Source organism: Ranitomeya variabilis, chromosome 6 (genome assembly GCF_051348905.1).
Source record: "Ranitomeya variabilis isolate aRanVar5 chromosome 6, aRanVar5.hap1, whole genome shotgun sequence".
NCBI lineage: Eukaryota > Metazoa > Chordata > Amphibia > Anura > Dendrobatidae > Ranitomeya > Ranitomeya variabilis.
The window spans coordinates 78663641-78684913 of NC_135237.1; the positions used below are offsets into that span (position 1 = coordinate 78663641).

At 44.3% G+C, this 21273-nt stretch overlaps 1 protein-coding gene across 1 annotated transcript in view; it reads right to left on the reverse strand.

Annotated features, from left to right (window-relative positions):
* DLEC1 (DLEC1 cilia and flagella associated protein) overlaps window positions 1-21273 on the reverse strand; it is a 144864-nt gene that overhangs the window by 2766 nt on the left and 120825 nt on the right. Inside the window, exons 25-36 of the mRNA XM_077268701.1 lie at window positions 21062-21247; window positions 19744-19811; window positions 13712-13863; window positions 11487-11602; window positions 10186-10256; window positions 7879-8102; window positions 5849-6016; window positions 4274-4396; window positions 3872-3966; window positions 3291-3381; window positions 2278-2463; window positions 62-223 (exon numbers count right to left, since the gene is read on the reverse strand). Of these exons, the coding sequence (XP_077124816.1) occupies window positions 62-223; window positions 2278-2463; window positions 3291-3381; window positions 3872-3966; window positions 4274-4396; window positions 5849-6016; window positions 7879-8102; window positions 10186-10256; window positions 11487-11602; window positions 13712-13863; window positions 19744-19811; window positions 21062-21247 (1642 nt within the window). The remainder of the gene's footprint in view (window positions 1-61; window positions 224-2277; window positions 2464-3290; window positions 3382-3871; window positions 3967-4273; window positions 4397-5848; window positions 6017-7878; window positions 8103-10185; window positions 10257-11486; window positions 11603-13711; window positions 13864-19743; window positions 19812-21061; window positions 21248-21273) is intronic.

Here is a 21273-nt window from a genome sequence, read left to right on the forward strand (position 1 = left end):
TGGGTGTAACTGAATAATGTATTAAATTAGTGATCATATGAAAAGTCAATAGAAAAGTGACCTGAGAGCTGTTATTGCTGTACTCTATGATTAATTGCTGGGTAAAGTGCAGCTTCTTCTCGCCATTCTCTGACTGAAGGATTTTAACACCGGGCAGCATCTGATCATCCGGCAGGTTCTGGTACGTCAGTAGTTCCAGGGTTGTGCAAAATGACACCTTGATCTATGCAATGAAAGCATTCCTAGTGTTAATTTTTAGGATCTACCCATCTATAGAGAATATTATGTATGGTGGTCTGTATAGGAAGAACACATTATACTACTGCACTCCACCAGTTATACTTATTTATGTAGCACTAACATATTCTGCAGCACTGTACAGACATCATCGCTGTCCAACGTATGACTCACAATCTACTATTCCTATCAGTATGTCTGGAGTGTGGGAGGAAACTGAAGAACGCGGAGGAAACCCACACAAACACAAGGAGAACATACAAACTCCTTGCAGATGTTCTCCATGGTGAAATTTGAACTACTGAGCCACTGTACTTTAAGGGTATGTACTAAGATCAGCCATGACCCCCATAGGATAGGGCATAACTTTCTGATCACTGGGGGTCTGACTGCTGGGGACCACCAATCGATACCAAGAAGGGGCTCTGAAGATCTTGGGATTTAGAAGCCAACTCAACTCCTTGAACTCTATATCTTGTTTCTCAAACCATTCCAAAAAATTATTTGCAGTATGAAATGATCCTGCTGAAAAAGACTGCTGCCGATAACAATACCATTACCATGAAGGAGTGTACTTGTTCTTTAGGTAGCAGGTACATAGTAACATCCACATAAATGGCATATCTCAGCAGAACACAGCCCACAGGATCAAGCTTCTGATTCGCCTCTGTACTGTAGTGTATCCTTGTATGCTGCCACCGATGTACGTAGGTGAGATGTGTGTGAAGGCTGTGACCATGGATCTCAGCACAAGCAATGCAGATAGTTTACTCACTATCCTCTCCTCTCTTGCCTGATCAGCTTTAGCCTTTACACCTTTTTGCGGCCCCATTTTTCGGAGTTCCAATACTATGGAAATAGTATTGTAAAAAAAAAAAACGGGGTCCCGCAAAACCAGAAGTCACGGTGCACCGCAAAAACAAGCTTTAGTTGATTCATTGATTTTCAATGGGGGCCGTGTCTGTAAGCCGTGAAAAAGATCTAGCAGAGTCGATCTTTTATCACAGCCGTAAATACGGCCATACGGCGCACCATGAAATTATTGCAGCCCATTTTTGCGGCCCCATAGAAATCTATTGGGGCCGCAAAACAACGGTATGTGTAAAAGAAGCCTTATGTAGATGATCCAGGAAGGAAGATGCAGTGGATGAACTTTTCGATAGTTTATTCACAGTACTTTGGCAATGATGATATAGAGATGTCAGGGAAGATAAAGGGATGAGGATAAGGTACAAGATGAAGGATCCTCTCTCCAGCTCTGATGCACGTTTCTGCCAAAATGGCACTGACCAGAAAGAAAGGATGTGAGTAATGATGAGTGAGTGTGCTCGATACACGAGTTTTCCCGAGCATGCTCGGGTGATCTCCCGAGTATTTGGGCGTGCTCGGAAATTTAGTTTGTGTCGACACAGCTGCTGGACAGCCTGAATACATGTGGGGATTCCCTAACAAACAGGCAACCCCCACATGTGTTTAGGTTGTCTTAACAGCCGCAAATCATGCAGCTGCGGGAACACAAACACAGGGACACAAACGAGCACTCACAAACACTCGGAGACCACCCCAGCATGCTCGGAAATCGCAAGTAACGAGCACACTCGCTCATCACTAGATAGGAGGAAAGCCAATACTAGGAGTTCCAGATAGAGAGGTGTAATGGGAAATTACAGCTGCAATACATGAGAACAGAAAATAACAATGACCCGTAGAGGGCAGCAAAGGACAAGCATAATAATACAATTCAGACATTCTCGGTGTGTCCTAGTAATCTCTGTAAGCCCTGGAGAGGATGGCTGGTGAGCACACCTTGTGTATTTTACGTGACTCGTGGATCCAGTGTCCACCACCACCTGCCACAGCTCTCTGAGCCAGAACACGCAAGCTACATATTAAGCTTTAAGAACTGATCACTTGCCATCTAGCATATCCCAGCCATTGTCAGGATCAATCACCTGTTTTAATGTTAACGGCTATTGGTACATCTCATCACACTGCTGATGTAGTGTATCTCCACTAGCAATATATCAGATTGTATCCTACCAATGTGTTCTGTTGTGGGTGCAGCACGATCTGCTCCTCCCGGTCACTCTGGGAAGTTTTGAGGCTTTTATTTGGATTAACAGCAGAGATTATGAAGGGTTTTGAGATCAGCAATCGAAAATACAGCGGCGTCTCTGTGCAATTGATCAGTTTTAAATTTCGAGTTGTTAAAAATTCTGTCAAAATCTGAAAAGAAAATGATCACAGTATTAACGATACAGACTTCATAGTTCTAGATTATAACGGATGTTTTCCCATCTCTGAAAGTGATGGTTTTGCCATTTTTTTTTTTCCTGCAAGATGTTCCCTGATTACCTGACTGCATGAAACATGAGGGTGAAGTATGGACACAGCCATGTGCAGGGATTTTAGGACACGACTACACAAGCAGCACTGTACCCCTTTCATTTTCAGGACTCGTGGGGTCCCAGTTGGATAAAGTAGTGGCATATTCTAGTTAGATGCCATCTCTTATTGGATTAGAAAAACTTTAGAAAAGCTCGTTGGACTTGTCCACCACCAAAACAAACCCTTTGAACCTAACTTTACACTGCTCTTGTGCATAGGGTGTTTATTCGCCTTCTAGTTTACCCAGTGGCCAAATTTTGAGCTTCTCTACAGGCCGTAACCCCTCAAGATCTGACAAGTTGTTTTTTTCACAACTGGGAATTCCCATTGAGATCTATATGAAGCTTATCCAAAAAATTTGAAATTTGGAATAGAGTCTGATCCAATATCCCTGCCAACAACTCAGTATAGACATACCCTAATTTATAGCTTGTTTTAGGGTCAATGCCCTTTTTTATTTCCTTTTCCGTAGGAAATCATTACATAATAAAAATGTCCGAATGCAAAAAAATTCCAAAGAAAATGCCTAAAATGTTGCTAACCCCCAAAACAATGTCTGATAAAAGCCTCAAGGATGTCCTATCTCCCCGTCTGTCAGGTGATCTGGTCCTGTTCTTACTAAAAACCTTTGCAATGAAAACTACAGTCTAAAATGAGATACTGACAGGCGAAGATTTCCTATCAGGAATGAGGTCACTTGCTACAGGATAAAACACTAATCCTTCTTCATCCTCATCTTCATATTCCACAGTGAGCCTACAGAGGAAAAGAGAAGACCTTAAAAGTACTGACCACTTCTATAAACGACTGTATTTTACCAATATTCTACAATTCACAGCATTCTGAAAGGAAATTACCGTATAGAGAAACATTTTTCTTACAAATTAATTCTTCTATCACAATTGTTTTTCTTTTGCTGTGAACATGGCAGTATGAGGGCTTGTTAGTGGAGCCTTTTTGATTTACTGAATGGGTCTACGTGTGTAAGTGTCTCCGCTACGTATGAAACCTGTCACCCCATGGACCGGACACTGACGTCTGAAAGAGACCTTATGATAACTTCACACTTAAGGCTGCAACGTCTACAAGTTACATTTAATTATAAAAAAAGCTGTAATAAATTATCCCCAATGTTTTTACAGCTGTTTCCTAAAAAAAATTCCTGCAATAGGGAAGCGGTTTTGGAGTTGTGTTCTATAATGTTGCTGTCTGCCCAGAAAGTGGGCAGCTCAATCCCATTACTTACAGAGCAGGCTTCACAAATGCCTGCAGCTCCATTCTCAGCGCTTCTACCCCATATCCATGGAGCCGTTTCACCTTTCCAGGTATCTGTTTTGTAGACTGGAAGAAAAAGAAAAAATGTTTAGAGCCGAGTAAAAAAAAAAAAAAAGCTTCACTACTAGTGATGAGCGAACGTGCTCGGATAGGGTATTATTGAGTGCGTTTGGCGTGCATGAAAAATATGTTCGAGTCTCGCGGCTGTTCAACAGCTACAACACACTGCTGCGGGGACTAAAGCATATTTTTCGAGCACACAGAAGACACTCGTATAGCACACAAGCATGCTCAGATAACACCTTATCCAAGCACGTTCGCTCATCACTATTCACTACAAAAGGTTTTTATATAGAAGAGGACATTTTGTTACCATGTCATCCAGACTCAGGAAGCCCAGGGCGAATCCGCTGCATTCTAACTTATTGGTGATCTCGGACAACATCAGTGGAGTGAAGGACACATGTATAGTGCTGTGTCCTCCGGCAGGAACAATCTACGAGAAAGAAATAGCATTAGTCTGCAGCTACTGTACATTTACAATGAAAAAAAAAATTGAGAACAGAAAAAGTGAACCACAATAGATCGTTCCATGCCATTGTTTTCGGTTCTGTCTATGCGGCGCCCCCACTGCCGCAGGGCCGAAGGGTACCCGGCACCGGGCCTCTGAGTCTCTGCTCTGGGGTTGTCACGGTGGCTAGGCCCGGTCCGTGACCCTGCCGAGGGGCGCACAGTCAGAGATGATAGATATGGATAGATGGTGGTGGTGGTGAGGCTGTAGTGGTGCGGTGTAGTAAATAACGAGGACACAGGTTGCAGTCTCTTTACCTCTTTACTGAAGATCTCTGGATCCTCAGTCCGGAATCCGGATCACCAGGCTGCGCAAGTCCGGCCGGTCCAATGGCACCTCCAGAGTTCTCTTTACAGGTGGAAATCTGTGCCTACCTGCTAGCGCTTGTGTGTTGCGGTCCTCCCCTGCTGTGCTTACGGAAAGTCCCCACAACTGTTGTGTCTGTTTCTTAAGTTCCCTCACAACACGATTAGATGATGTTCTGCTAATCTTCCGTCCCTCCCTGGTGTTACGGTTAGGACGGCACCCGTTTGACGGGTAGGCTCGGAGCTCTTCCGGGACCCTAGAGTCGCCCCTCTCCACAAGTTGCCCCCCAAGACTGCATAGGTGATTTAGGTGAGACAGCCCGCCTGAGACTGACTGTCCTGCCATTGGTTCGAAGTATTGCCTGAAGCTGTATAAAGAAATACTTCCTTCGGCGTTCCGGCCACCGGTTGTTGCGCCTCAGTAGGATGTTGCCTCGGTCTTTCAGCACGACTCCTACTGGTATTCTCCTTGTTGCTTTGATCTCGTTTCTCACTCAGCACAATCTATCTCGCTTCTAGTCCTTCCTTGGGCACCGCCGCTATGCTGAGCAGGCACGGTCCCATTACGTTCTGTCCAGTTGCCAAGCCGCTGTCAGGATCCCACCCCTGACAGGGGCCCTACCAAATCTTCCCCCACAACACCCTCTGCCACAAGGTGTTGCCTGGTTCCAACCCAGTCAGCTTTCTCTCTAACTTCCTGCCTGACCCCCAGTTTTACCAGTATGTGAGGAGTGGCCTAATGAATAGAACCCTTAGCTCCCCCTGGAGGCCCGGCTGTGAAATGTCTTGGTGTCTGTGATACCTGGTCAGATGAACTCCTTCAGTGCCATCAGACGTACCATAGCTCCCCATAGTGGCGGAGCCACAATACTGCAACGACCAGGACTCTGGGGCGCTGCATCTACACAGCGCAATGTGCTACTGAGAAGGATACAAACCATCAGCCGATGAACGAGCGCTCTTCTTATTAGTCGGGTGATCAACAGCTTGTTTACACTACAAGTTTATCAGGAAATGCACCGTAAACTTCTGAGGGCAGTTTTGAGCAAAAAAAGCCTCTGGTTTGACTTACGGTTTGCCTCGGAGTGATGCAGTATGGGTAATCAGAGGCGACTCCCTCGTGGCTTCTCAGAATGACAGAAATTAATTTTTCTTCTGCTGTGATATCACTCCCTGGTCCATTCAGGTCATTGCTCGAGTCTTCCTCGGTGCGTTCAGTCTGTTCCAATATCTCTAGTTTCTGAAGAGACCACAGGTATCAGCATGGATCAAAGGGAAATCCAATCATTTCATACAGAACATAATACTAACAGGTGTGACATGCTCAGCAGGGGGCCACATTATGGTTATTTTTTAGGGGGATTCCTGCATAACATAGAATCAGATGGGGCATGCCACAATAAATGGTCGCATACAACTCCTTTACAGTAGTTTCCATAGGGAGGGGAGAAGAGAGGACTAGAATGTGGAACACAAGATAGTCTGTCTCATTGCCACTGCGGCTATTTTGATTTTAATCATATTATTTTAAAATGCACCAATAAAGGTTGTCAGTCCCAGAACAGTGTTTCACTTGGTTGTGGAAATGCTGTGTGTATCTCTTAATGCTGCAAATTGAAACCATTATCATTTAAGATGTTTACAATTGCTGCAGTGCTTGTTCTGAAAAGACATCGGCCACTTTGATCTACAAATTCGTGGCACCGCGATGGGAGCAGCCGTCGCACCTTCTTCGCAAACCTCTGTCTTGGGTGGTGGGAGAAGGAGGTTGTCTTTTCAGATAGGATATCTAATTATGTAGGCCATGTCTTAACCTGGAAAAGTTATATAGATAATGACTTGAAGAATTTGTAAACATCTTAAATGATAATGATTGTATGATCACTATACATTGGGACCTAATTTGGACCACTTTCGTGGGATACTTACAACAGTGATCCAATATACAGCTCTGGCAAAAATTAAAAGGCCACTGCAAAATGTTCAGTTTTGTCTGATTTTTCTCTTTATAGGTACCGTAAATTTTTGAGTAAAACGTAAATTGTTCTTTTATTCTATAAACTTCTGACAACATGTCTCCGAATTTCCAAGCAATACATTTTGTATTTTTTTTCTGACAAAGAAAAATGGTCAAAATAAAAAAAAACAAACAGTGCTTTCAGACCTCAAATAATGCAAAGAAAACAAGTTCATAATCATTTAGAAACAACAATACTAATGTTTTAACTCAGGAAGAGTTCTGGAAGAGTTCAGAAATCAATATGTTGTGGAATAACCATGATTTTTAATCACAGCTTTCATGTGTCTTGGCATGCTTTCCACCAGTCTTTTACACTGCTTCTGGCGCAAAAATGTAAGCAGTTCTTCTTTGTTTGATGGCTTGTGACTATCCATCATCCTCTTGATTACATTCCAGAGGTTTTCAATGGGGTTCAGGTCTGGAGATTGGGCTGCCCATGACAGGGTTTTGATGTGGTGGTCTCTAAATTTTTGCCAGAGCTGTATATATGCCATCATTTGAACATATAGTGCCACTGAGGTTATTTTGATGTTAATCACATTATTTTAACATTTATCAATAAAGGTTATATTTTATTCCATATTCTAGTCCTCTCTTCTCCCTTCCTTATGGTTTCTATGACTTCTTTTGGTGGTGTACACCTATGTGGAAAAATTCTTTAAACATTAAATAGGTTTACTAGATACTCCAGCTCCTTTTCAGGCAATGGAATTGCTCTATTGCATAGGCTGTCACAACCCTAGTAGGGAATATGCCACTAAAATCTGGCTCCTCTACTTTGGGGTTATGATAGATCGTCACTATCAGATGGATGGAGGTCCGACACCCCACCGGTCAGCTGTTATCAGCATACTAGGAGAACAGCTGATAGACATAGCATCGAGAACCATCTGTCAGCATAACGTTTGCTATGTCTGTACCTGTGATTTTTTTTTTCCTCCAATAACAGGATTGGATCCAAACAGAGTGGAAGTTGTTCTTTATCTGAATGTGGCTATGAGGAATGCATCACATACTGCACCAAACTGCTAAATACTAAAATTGTTTTTGCATAACCCTAGTATGTTTACTCCCACTCTTACACTTATACTTCTGAATGAAGAGGATGATATCGTTCCTGAAGTACTGGGTATTTTATCCCAATTCAGAGGCGATTCGTCACTTTCTGGAAAATCCACACTGGAATCAACAATTTCATTTCCATCTATGTCTTTCAATGGGAAAGGGTCTCCGAAAAGCATCACCAGGTCCAGCAGCTTAGAAGTCTCCTGCTCTCTGTTATACGTCTCCCAGTCTATGCGAATATCTACGACAGAAATGAAAGTGATCAGTAACTGATCGGGAGCCATTATCGCTTACATCTGCACTTTGGCCACAAAATAACGATTTTAGACATCCAAAAAGGATGATTTAGTCCATTTTCTGACAATGTTCAGTACCTCTCTGTGAGACGAACCAGCGCGATAGATGGCGACCGGTGGCAGACATTTGTGGCATCTGGCATGTTGGGATCTAGTGTTGGTTATTGTTGGGTTTTGTAGTTGAGAGGTTGCTGACGCTAAACCACAGATCTGCATCCTACTAACAGGAGCTCAGACTAGGTCACCCATCACAGCAGAGATCGGGGAAGACTCTTCTTCTAAGGCCTTGTTCAGATGTCCGTTTTTCTCACGTACAACAAAAATTGGACCTATTATTTTGATCAGAGTTTGGTCCAAATGTCATTAGCTTTTCTCATACAAGAAAAAAAAATCTCCACAGTCTCCTTTCTGACAGTCTGTGAAAATGATACCGCACTCGGATGTCATCCGAATGCGGTCCGATTTATTCACGGCCCCATAGACTTGCATTACCAATTCTGGTTCAACGCATGGATCAAAATCGGAATTGTCTCTGAGATTTTCCTGGACTAAGAAATAATCACAGACATGTGAAGGGCCCCGCAGACTATCACAGGTACGAGTGCTATCTGTGAAAAACATGGATAACACTTGTACCCGAAAATCGTACATCTGAATGAGACCTAACTTACGGCATTGTTATTAACCCCTTAAAGGAACAGTACATTTTCTTTTTTGAGCTTTCGTTTTTTCCTTATTTTCTTTCCAAGAGCATAACTAATATTTTTGGTTGCTTTGCGAGGGCTTGTTTTTTTTCTTAGACAGGATGGTTGTAATTGTGAATGACCCAATTAATTTTGCCATAAGATGTAATGAAAAACGTGATAAAAATTCCAAATGAGGAGGAAACAAAACGCACTATTCCTCAACTGTTTTTTGGGTTTTATTTTTACAGCATTTATCAGGTGGTAAAAATGAATTGTTAACATGATTCTACAGTACGATTACTGTGATACCAACATTGTAAAGATTTTTTTATTATTTTAGTGGCTTACAAAAACTCTTACGTTTGTGAAAAAAATAACATTTGGTTTGTGTCGCCATTTTCCAAAACCGAGTACTTTGTTTTATTCTTCCATCAGTAGAGCTGTAGGAGTATTTTATTTTTTATTTGCATGCCATGCATTAGTTTTTAATGGTATCATTTTGGGCTACATACAATATTTTTATTGCTTTTTATTGTATTTTTGGGGAGAAATTCAACCAGCAAAAAACAGCAATTCTGGAATTAATTTTTTTTGTGCTTTTTCTGACATTTACTGTGTAGGTAAATATTTTTTACAGACATGGCAATACTAAATATGCTTATTTATTTATTTTTTATTAATTTTTATATTGGGAAAAGGGGATTTGATTTTTTTTTACTATTTTTAAAGTTTTTATTTTTGATTTTTTTTTGGCAGTATATAGTGAAAATAACTGAGCTTCACAGGAGTACCAAGATGGCAGTTAATGAGGCCTTCAGAGTACTCATGGTCTCTCCACAATATTATCGCAGGGGTAGGAAGGAGGAGATTTATAGGAGCCTAAATCATGATCTCTTGAATGCCGCAGTCAGAGATTGTCAGCATAATTTAAGTGGTTAAACAGCAGCAATGTGAGCTGGCTTTGGTTGCTGCTGATAAAAGCAAGGTGCCCACTGTATAAACAGATGTTGGCTCAGATAGTACATCATGGAATAGGAAGAGGTAAAATCAACAACCCTCACAGATGAACCACGGGCATTAAGTCGTTCAAAAAGAAGATATTTGAAATCCCTAATGTCTGCCCATTTTTAGGCTTGTGGACTGTATTTCTGTATATTCCAGGTCAATATAGCGATGGGTTGGAATAGCAGATGATCCGGGGATAACCCTTTTCATAAATATGCATGAAAATACGGTAGGTTCCCTCTACCCTGGATCCCCAAAGTTTCATAAAACCTCAGGTGACAGCCGGGAGCCTTCACTGGGTGAACACAGATTTGCAAAATTTACAGTAGACACTTACCACAAGGACTTGGGTTGTTAATACGTAGGCAGCGTGAAATTGTGTCTCCACCAGAAATATGGGTTCCAAACCTTCAAATTAGAAAGTTTTTTTTTATCAATATATAACTTCTTCCACTGGCCCATGACCCCAGCGGAGTCTTCAATATAATTTTTTTTTATCTCTCACATACAAGTTCTCAGTGTCAAAATAATCAGATTGCTCATAGAAAAAGTGATGACGTCTGATTACAATTAGTGATGAGCGAATATACTCGTTACTCGAGATTTCTCGAGCACGTTCGGGGTCCTTCGAGTATTTTTTAGTACTCAGAGATTTAGTTTTCATTGCCGCAGCTGAATGATTTACATCTGTTAGCCAGAATAAGTACATGTGGGGATTCCCTAGCAACCAGGCAACCCCCACATGTACTTATGCTGGCTAACAGATGTAAATCATTCACCTGCGGCAAGAAAAACTAAATCTCCGAGCACTAAAAAATACTCGGGGACCCCCGAGCATGCTCGAGAAATTTCGAGTAACGAGTATATTCGCTTATCACTAATTACAATGTGTTTTCTTCATGAATCATGACTTAAACAAAGTTTCATAGTGTGTAGGGACGGCACTGTGGGTAGGGTCTTCAGCTCCTGCCTTGGCCCCTCCGCCGGCCCCTGGTGTCTGTATCTCACTCTTGTTTTAAAGTTTCCGCCAACACTGCCTTCCCCATGGGCGGCGATTGCACAGATTCATCTCCGGGCGGTCTTCAGTGAAATGGTGGTGGCGCATGCACAGATTTAGATCTCGGCTTAATATCAAGCTGAAATCTCAGTCTTCACATGCTCCTCCACCAGCGATATTTTACGAAAGGCCAATCTCTGGGAGATCAATCTGCACAAACACCACCAGAAGCCAGAACGATGCCGGAGCATACTTTAAAGCAGGAGGAAGATACAGACCCCAGAGGCAGGCGGAGGAGCTGGGGCAGTAGCCGATGACCCTACCCACAGTCCTGCCCTTATACACCGAAAGCTTCTGAAACCCAAACGTCAAAGGCTGAATAAGCGACAACCAGGATGCGGATTTCTTCATTAAAGGTATCTATTGAATCTGTATAACAGCGACATGATGGCCATACATAATCGTGATGAAAGGTTCTTTTTGAGGCTCCCATACATATTAGGCTAAAGTAGGTCAAAACCACCTATATAGGTGACATCGGACAACAGGCTAATGTATTGGGGTCTTCCCAATCTACTCTGACATGATGTCAGAATCCGCTGAATTTCCAGAACCGATCTTTGCAGTGAAGAGAGCGTTACCTTATCACGGGTCCTTCAGTCTGTCGGTCGAGTCTTGGTCCCGTCATTTGGAAGTATAGAGGACATCCTTTCACTGTCATCTTTATGGGAATCTCTTTAGGGCTTAGATCTCCAACCTAATGGGAATATCAATGGAGGTTATGAGATGCTGCATAACAAAATATGAAATGATACACACACTCATAAAAAATAATAATTAAATTATTTATTAAAAGACATCTACCTTGCCAAATGACGCTTAAGCCCTCCTTCACACATACTTATTTTATAGTTTTGAAAACGTTTGTAGAAAACGCCATAGGTTTCATGCATTTTCACTGCTGTTTTTTACAAGTATTTTTGATAGTGTTTTTCATTTTGTATGTATTAGTTTTTTTGTTTTTTTTTTTACAATGTTTTTAAAGTCCTATAGAAATCTACAGGATAATGACATAAAAACACACTGTAAGCTGAGTTTTGAAAATATAAAATGAGCCGGCTGAAAAAAATACAACACAAATTCCCCAAACTCTGTGTTTGTTGCCTTTCCAATACTTCACGATTGACTTTAAAGCAACAAGAAAACACCATGAAGAACGCTGTGTGTGAATTCGGCCTCAAGGCGTTCACATTGATGAAAATGAGTCTCTTCTCGTCCAACAAGCTGTCTTCCGAAATACAAAAAAAAAAAATCCAATAAACTACTAGTAGTAACACTTGGGCACAATTATGGGTACATGATATAATACAAGATTAAAGGGTTGTCCTTTTATAATACCTACGATGAATGTTAATACGAATCGGATTTTATTTGGTTCGCAATGACTTATATGTTTTTTATTTGTGTTTGTTTTATTTAGTTTTGATTGTTTCTAAAAACAAAATTAAAATGTGAATGTATTTTAATATCTTTCACAATAAAAAAAATGATCTGATTGAAAAAAAGGGTTGTCCTGTTATATATAATAGATGACGTAATCTGAGGATCAATAGCAGATTGGTGGCTGGGTGTAAACAATGAGCAAAGCTGCGCTGCTCAGCTCCATTCAATCTGTAGCGCCCGCTGCCAAGCACTGCAGCTCTGTTCCTATCCATGGTAATGGGAGCTGATCTCCAGTACTCAGCAGCAGCCACTACACACTGAGCAAAGCTGCACTGCACAGCCCCATTCAATCTGTAGCAGCCGCTGCCAAGCACTGCAGCTGTGTTCCTATCCATGGTAATGGGGGCTGATCTCCAGTACTCAGCAGCAGCCACTACACACTGAGCAGAGATGCACTGCGCGGCTCTATTCAATCTGTAGCGGCCGCTGCCAAGCACTGCAACTCTGTTCCTATCCATGGTAATGGGCGCTGATCTCCAGTACTCAGCAGCAGCCACTACACACTGAGCAAAGCTGCACTGCGCAGCTCCATTCAATCTGTAGCGGCCGCTGCCAAGCACTGCAGCTCTGTTCCTATCTATAGTAATGGGAGCTGATCTCCAGTACTCAGCAGCAACCACTACACACTGAGCAAAGCTGCACTGCGCAGCTCCATTCAATCTGTAGCGGCCGCTGCCAAGCACTGCAGCTCTGTTCCTATCCATGGTAATGGGAGCTGATCTCCAGTACTCAGCAGCAGCCACTACACACTGAGCAAAGCTGCACTGCGCAGCCCCATTCAATCTGTAGCAGCCGCTGCCAAGCACTGCAGCTCTGTTCCTATCCATGGTAATGGGCGCTGATCTCCAGTACTCAGCAGCAGCCACTACACACTGAGCAGAAATGCACTGCGCGGCTCCATTCAATCTGTAGCGGCCGCTGCCAAGCACTGCAACTCTGTTCCTATCCATGGTAATGGGAGCTGATCTCCAGTACTCAGCAGCAACCACTACACACTGAGCAAAGCTGCACTGCGCAGCTCCATTCAATCTGTAGCGCCCGCTGCCAAGCACTGCAGCTCTGTTCCTATCTATGGTAATGGGAGCTGATCTCCAGTACTCAGCAGCAACCACTACACACTGAGCAAAGCTGCACTGCGCAGCTCCATTCAATCTGTAGCAGCCGCTGCCAAGCACTGCGGCTCTGTTCCTATCCATGGTAATGGGAGCTGATCTCCAGTACTCAGCAGCAGCCACTACACACTGAGCAGAGATGCACAGTGCAGCTCACTTCTATGTTTTCATCCAGCTGCGAAAAGCTGATCAGTGCCGGGTGTCAGACACAGTTCATCCATGTCATCTGACTGTGCCATAAGCTGACGTACCGTACAGACAAGCAGATCTGAATACTCTCCCCACATATTACTATAAGCAGTCACATCTATACAGATCTGCTGGAAAGGCCCCAGTGTTCCAGTGCTTGGATGAGCGATAAATGCGGCTCCCCTTCCATCTGATAATACTGATGTTCTGAAATCTGAAAATACAGAAAAAGGCCCCCATAATTTATATTAAAAGACAGTCTGGTTATTTGTTTTTGGTTTCATTAATAGGATGTGAGAATGGCTGAACCTGAGCTGTGAGACATTAGTCACCTAGTATGGTTTTCTTGCTGTATTTAGAGTCTGTTAATACAGAATGACTGTACAAACCAAGTACAGGTGCTTGGTGCACCCTTGGTGTGGGTGAATATTTGAGTGCACCTTCTCACCTACATGTTTTCCCCTTATTTCCATCCCGTCGCTTTCATTTCAATGTCAGCTATTGCTGACAACTGTGCCAGAGAAGGGTGGAGAGAGATGGAAAACAAGTAGGTGAGAAGGTGCACTTAAATGTTTGGCCACACCAAGGGTGCACCGAGCGCCTGTGCTTGGTTTGAGCAGTCAATCTATACTGACAGAGTTCTATAGTTTTATAGTTGTCCACCTGTTCTGATCCACGAATACGTTTGGCTAATAATAAATATATCTTAAAAAAGACTATTCTGATGATTTCATGAGTTTTGTCTAATAAATATATGATGATCCCTAAGCTCACCCCATGTGTGGTCTTGCATCCTTCTAGCTACCACTGTTTTTCTGGATTGCATCACTAAAACGGGTTTTCCCATGAACAAAAGTTAATTTTAATCAATAGATCTTGGAATTATAATAATTTCCACAATTGGATGTGATTAAATAAAATGTTCCTGTGCTGAGATAATCTTATAAATGTGCCCCTGCTGTGTACTGTGTAATGGCTGTGTCTGACCGTACAGGAACCTGGTCTGATCATACCGCAGCTCCTGTGTAGGGGGGGGGGAGCAAAAGAATATACAGACATTACAGCATGGGATCGCAAATAATTCTTTCTTTGAAGTAAAACATTGTTTAAAAACAGGCATGGAAATGTTTTACGTCACAAAAATTATCACCTGTGATCCCTTTCTGTACTGTCTATATACTCTCTTTTGCTTCCTCCCCTGCCCAGGAGCTGCGGTATGATCAGACCATGTTCCTGCACGGTCAGACACAGCTATTACACAGTACACAGCAGGGGCACATTTATAAGATTATCTCAGCACAGGAACATTTTATTTAATCACATCCAATTATGGAACTTATTATAATTCCAAGATCTATCGATTAAAATTAACTATTGCTCATGGGACAACTCCTTTAATCCAGTGATTGTAAGCATTCACAGGTCTTCAGTTCTTAAAGCAAACCACCCTGGGCCTGAAAAGTGACTATATATTACACGGTGCCCTCCATTGTCTTTTGCTGCCTCCTCTTTTTCGATTGAAGTTCTTTTCCTCATGCTCCCAAGGCGGCTGCCACTTATTGCATCTTTCATTAGCCAATGTACAGTAGACTTGGGTTTCTTTTTAAAGGGATTCTCCTCCAGCACTCTAGGCCTCAGCAAAAAAGGTCTATTTGGTGTTTTTACTTATTTTTTCAGTTAATGACTGGGTTAAGTATTTGACTATGTCTTCTTCTCTGCTGCCCACCCATACCTCTGCTCGTACATTATTCTTGGGAACAAACTGTGGAGGAAATCAGCAAAATAGGGTCTTATCCGATGGATAAAAAACTAATCAATTCAGATTGCACTCACCTGATAAATCTATAAATAAAGCATATAGATCTTATTGAGGAAATCAGCTGCAGCAGGTCCACAGGTCCACAAATGACTGTATCGGATATGACGAAATAAAGGGTTTGTAGATGTAATCCGCGCATATGTCAAAGCTGACCTCAGTGTGTGACATAGATAAACAGTATAACACAGTCCATTCATGTGTGGGAACGCCTCCCGCTTCAGTAGGCCTGGAGGGTGGAGCTCCAGTGTCTTACAGTCCATTCATGTGTGGGAAATCCGCCTGCTTCAGTAGGCCTGGAGAGTGGAGCTCCAGTGTCTTACAGTCCATTCATGTGTGGGAACTCTGCCCGCTTCAGTAGGCCTGGAGAGTGGAGCTCCAGTGTCTTACAGTCCATTCATGTGTGGGAAATCCGCCTGCTTCAGTAGGCCTGGAGAGTGGAGCTCCAGTGTCTTACAGTCCATTCATGTGTGGGAACTCTGCCCGCTTCAGTAGGCCTGGAGAGTGGAGCTCCAGTGTCTTACAGTCCATTCATGTGTGGGAACGCCGCCCACTTCAGTAGGCCTGGAGAGTAGAGCTCCAGTGTCTTACAGTCCATTCATGTGTGGGAACGCCGCCCGCTTCAGTAGGCCTGGAGAGTGGAGCTCCAGTGACTTACAGTCCATTCATGTGTGGGAACTCCGCCCGCTTCAGTAGACCTGGAGAGTGGAACTCCAGTGTCTTACAGTCCATTTATGTGTGGGAAATCCGCCCGCTTCACTAGCCCTGGAGAGTGGAGCCCCAGTGTCTTACAGTCCATTCATTTATGGGAAATCCGCCCGCTTCAGTAGGCCTGGAGAGTGGAGCTCTAGTGTCTTACAGTCCATTCATGTGTGAGAACTCCGCCCGCTTCAGTAGGCCTGGAGAGTGGAGCTCCAGTGTCTTACAGTCCATTCATTTATGGGAAATCCGCCCGCTTCAGTAGGCCTGGAGAGTGGAGCTCTAGTGTCTTACAGTCCATTCATGTGTGAGAACTCCGCCCGCTTCAGTAGGCCTGGAGAGTGGAGCTCCAGTGTCTTACAGTCCATTCATGTGTGGGAACGCCGCCCGCTTCAGTAGGCCTGGAGAGTGGAGCTCTAGTGTCTTACAGTCCATTCATGTGTGAGAACTCCGCCCGCTTCAGTAGGCCTGGAGAGTGGAGCTCCAGTGTCTTACAGTCCATTCATTTATGGGAAATCCGCCCGCTTCAGTAGCCCTGGAGAGTGGAGCTCTAGTGTCTTACAGTCCATTCATGTGTGAGAACTCCGCCCGCTTCAGTAGGCCTGGAGAGTGGAGCTCCAGTGTCTTACAGTCCATTCATGTGTGGGAACGCCGCCCGCTTCAGTAGGCCTGGAGAGTGGAGCTCTAGTGTCTTACAGTCCATTCATGTGTGAGAACTCCGCCCGCTTCAGTAGGCCTGGAGAGTGGAGCTCCAGTGTCTTACAGTCCATTCATTTATGGGAAATCCACCCGCTTCAGTAGGCCTGGAGAATGGAGCTCTAGTGTCTTACAGTCCATTCATGTGTGAGAATTCCGCCCGCTTCAGTAGGCCTGGAGAGTGGAGCTCCAGTGTCTTACAGTCCATTCATGAGTGGGAAATCCGTCCGCTTCAGTAGGCCTGGAGAGTGGAGCTCCAGTGTCTTACAGTCCATTCATGTGTGGGAACGCCGCCCGCTTCAGTAGGCCTGGATAGTGGAGCTCCAGTGTCTTACAGTCCATTCATGTGTGGGAACGCCGCCCACTTCAGTAGGCCTGGAGAGTGGAGCTCCAGTGTCTTACAGTCCATTCATGTGTGGGAACGCCGCCCACTTCAGTAGGCCTGGAGAGTGGAGCTCCAGTGTCTTACAGTCCATTCATGTGTGCGAACTCTGCCCGCTTCAGTAGACCTGGAGAGTAGAGCTCCAGTGTCTTACAGTCCATTTATGTGTGGAAAATCCGCCCGCTTCAGTAGGCCTGGAGAGTGGAGCTCCAGTGTCTTACAGTCCATTCATTTATGGGAAATCCGCCCACTTCAGTAGGCCTGGAGAGTGGAGCTCTAGTGTCTTACAGTCCATTCATGTGTGGGAACGCCGCCCGCTTCAGTAGGCCTGGATAGTGGAGCTCCAGTGTCTTACAGTCCATTCATGTGTGGGAACGCCGCCCGCTTCAGTAGGCCTGGAGAGTGGAGCTCTAGTGTCTTACAGTCCATTCATGTGTGAGAACTCCACCCGCTTCAGTAGGCCTGGAGAGTGGAGCTCCAGTGTCTTACAGTACATTCATTTATGGGAAATCCGCCCACTTCAGTAGGCCTGGAGAGTGGAGCTCTAGTGTCTTACAGTCCATTCATGTGTGGGAACGCCGCCCGCTTCAGTAGACCTGGAGAGTAGAGCTCCAGTGTCTTACAGTCCATTTATGTGTGGAAAATCCGCCCGCTTCAGTAGGCCTGGAGAGTGGAGCTCCAGTGTCTTACAGTCCATTCATTTATGGGAAATCCGCCCACTTCAGTAGGCCTGGAGAGTGGAGCTCTAGTGTCTTACAGTCCATTCATGTGTGGGAACGCCGCCCGCTTCAGTAGGCCTGGATAGTGGAGCTCCAGTGTCTTACAGTCCATTCATGTGTGGGAACGCCGCCCGCTTCAGTAGGCCTGGAGAGTGGAGCTCTAGTGTCTTACAGTCCATTCATGTGTGAGAACTCCACCCGCTTCAGTAGGCCTGGAGAGTGGAGCTCCAGTGTCTTACAGTCCATTCATTTATGGGAAATCCGCCCGCTTCAGTAGGCCTGGAGAGTGGAGCTCTAGTGTCTTACAGTCCATTCATGTGTGAGAACTCCGCCCGCTTCAGTAGGCCTGGAGAGTGGAGCTCCAGTGTCTTACAGTCCATTCATGTGTGGGAACGCCACCCGCTTCAGTAGGCCTGGAGAGTGGAGCTCTAGTGTCTTACAGTCCATTCATGTGTGAGAACTCCGCCCGCTTCAGTAGGCCTGGAGAGTGGAGCTCCAGTGTCTTACAGTCCATTCATTTATGGGAAATCCACCCGCTTCAGTAGGCCTGGAGAATGGAGCTCTAGTGTCTTACAGTCCATTCATGTGTGAGAACTCCGCCTGCTTCAGTAGGCCTGGAGAGTGGAGCTCCAGTGTCTTACAGTCCATTCATGTGTGGGAAATCTGTCCGCTTCAGTAGGCCTGGAGAGTGGAGCTCCAGTGTCTTACAGTCCATTCATGTGTGGGAACGCCGCCCGCTTCAGTAGGCCTGGATAGTGGAGCTCCAGTGTCTTACAGTCCATTCATGTGTGGGAACGCCGCCCACTTCAGTAGGCCTGGAGAGTGGAGCTCCAGTGTTTTACAGTCCATTCATGTGTGGGAACGCCGCCCGCTTCAGTAGGCCTGGAGAGTGGAGCTCCAGTGTCTTACAGTCCATTCATGTGTGCGAACTCTGCCCGCTTCAGTAGACCTGGAGAGTAGAGCTCCAGTGTCTTACAGTCCATTTATGTGTGGAAAATCCGCCCGCTTCAGTAGGCCTGGAGAGTGGAGCTCCAGTGTCTTACAGTCCATTCATTTATGGGAAATCCGCCCGCTTCAGTAGGCCTGGAGAGTGGAGCTCTAGTGTCTTACAGTCCATTCATGTGTGGGAACGCCGCCCGCTTCAGTAGGCCTGGATAGTGGAGCTCCAGTGTCTTACAGTCCATTCATGTGTGGGAACGCCGCCCGCTTCAGTAGGCCTGGAGAGTGGAGCTCCAGTGTCTTACAGTCCATTCATGTGAGGGAAATCCGCCCGCTTCAGTAGGCCTGGAGAGTGGAGCTCCAGTGTCTTACAGTCCATTCATGTGTGGGAAATCCGCCCGCTTCAGTAGGCCTGGAGAATAGAGCTCCAGTGTGTTGTGACCTGTGCAGGAAAGCTGAACCTTTGGATGCTGATTTCTGCTAAGCGGCGGATTTCCCACACATGAATGGACTGTGTTATACTATTTATCTATATCACACACTGAGGTCAACTTTGACACATGCGCAGATTACATCCACAAAACCTTTATTTCGTCATGTCCATTATTCTTAACTGAACACTGACAGCCACGACCCCTGTTCCACCATAACTTGGTATTATCAGACTCAGCTTAATACCAGCTACTAACAGAAACCACTCCTGGGATAGCAAACATGACATTTTATTGTGGGAGAGTACTCAAAAAGACATTGCTCCCTGAGTAATCCCCAAACCAAATCTATTAGTGATACATTGGGTAACATCTCCGGGAGCCAGGTTACAGAATAGTCTAGTTCACCTACCAGCATCTGCCCTTTTTGTTACTTCTTTAGCAAACCGAGCCGTCCTCTGTATGAGCGAAGATGTTGAACTGTAAGATAAAAAAGCTTCACATCACAGCGATTCATTGAGATACAAAGAGGGAACTGCAGCGGTATTCTGCTGAAACTCAACAGAATCATTCCAATGCATTAACATTGCATAATATTGGACAAAAAATACATCTTAAAGTTGAGTCAATCACATTAGATCATGGTTGGCAGATCCAGATTGGCAGACAGTTTAATGCACTGACCAGACAGAGGATCCGCATGGTTATAACATGCCAAAATCTTTCCTTTCTTTGGGAATAATCAGTGTCAGAAGTGTCTGGGAGAAGTTTGTCCCCTTCTTCCCCATTGGATAATCTTGCATGGTCAGCCAAGAATGTTTATAGGGAGATTTGGGGAAATAGTGGTCTACCGATCAGGTATTGGATTCTAATTCAGTGACTCTAAACTCCTAAGAAGTCGGCAGTAGCAGGCAGGCAAATCACAACTTTCCCATCTGAGTTACCCCCTAAAGGGCTTTCAGGGTCCCTAGCCAATAAATAGCTTGCAGGTCCTGTAAATTTGGTACTTGCCAATGACAAAAATCCAAACTTTAGAGAAGGTTTACCTGGATTATTTCAAATAAAAACAATATTGTAGTATTATTTAAACTTACATTATCCTGACTTATATCTAGGCTGGGGCTGGATTTCAACTTTGGCTGTGACACAGGTTACATGGCCGATGAATTGGGCTGCACTGCGACAAAAAGTTGCTGCGAAAAGCAAGTCATAAAGAACCCAAGTGGTTCTGACATTTTGCAACTTTCAGGTCATAATGTGATACCCATTCACTTTCATTATGCTGTGACGTAGCAGCAACAAACTTGTGTCGTGGTCAAAGTCGTTATGTAGCCTCAGCCCAAAAAAGTTTGTACCATGATTTGAAGTTATCCACCTTCCATAGGACAGAGAATAACTTCCTATTTGCTGGAAGTCCAAAAGCTGGGACCCCACCAATTCCTAAGAAAGAGGTCCATTAAGATCTAAGAGAGTAGAGGTGCTCATGCTCGACCTCCGCTCTGTTCAGACAGTTGTCTTCTCAGGATCGGTGGTGCTCTCAGTGGTCGGACCTCCAAGCACTTGGGAAGTTATACTTTCAAAAGCATAGAGGATAAATTCACTTCTCAGTACAAACCCTTCACGGGTGTATAAAAACAGTATAGCAAAAAATGCTGACAACACCAAAAAGCCATTCCACTCTATATAATCCTGTAATACATAAAAATGTATGTCTTGTTGGTATGACTCACTTCGATCTCGGCGGGGCTTGTGGTGTGTGGCAACCACTGAAATAAGAGACTTGGAGTGAAAATGGTGCAGAAATTCCAGAATGATTTGTTATAGTCAATGTCTGCTTAACTGTGCTCTGCAAAAAAACGTCTGATCCAAAGTTAAGGAGGAGCTCTTCAGCGTTTGATGGAAGGAATTCATTTAAGCTGCAAAAATATAATAAAATATTAGA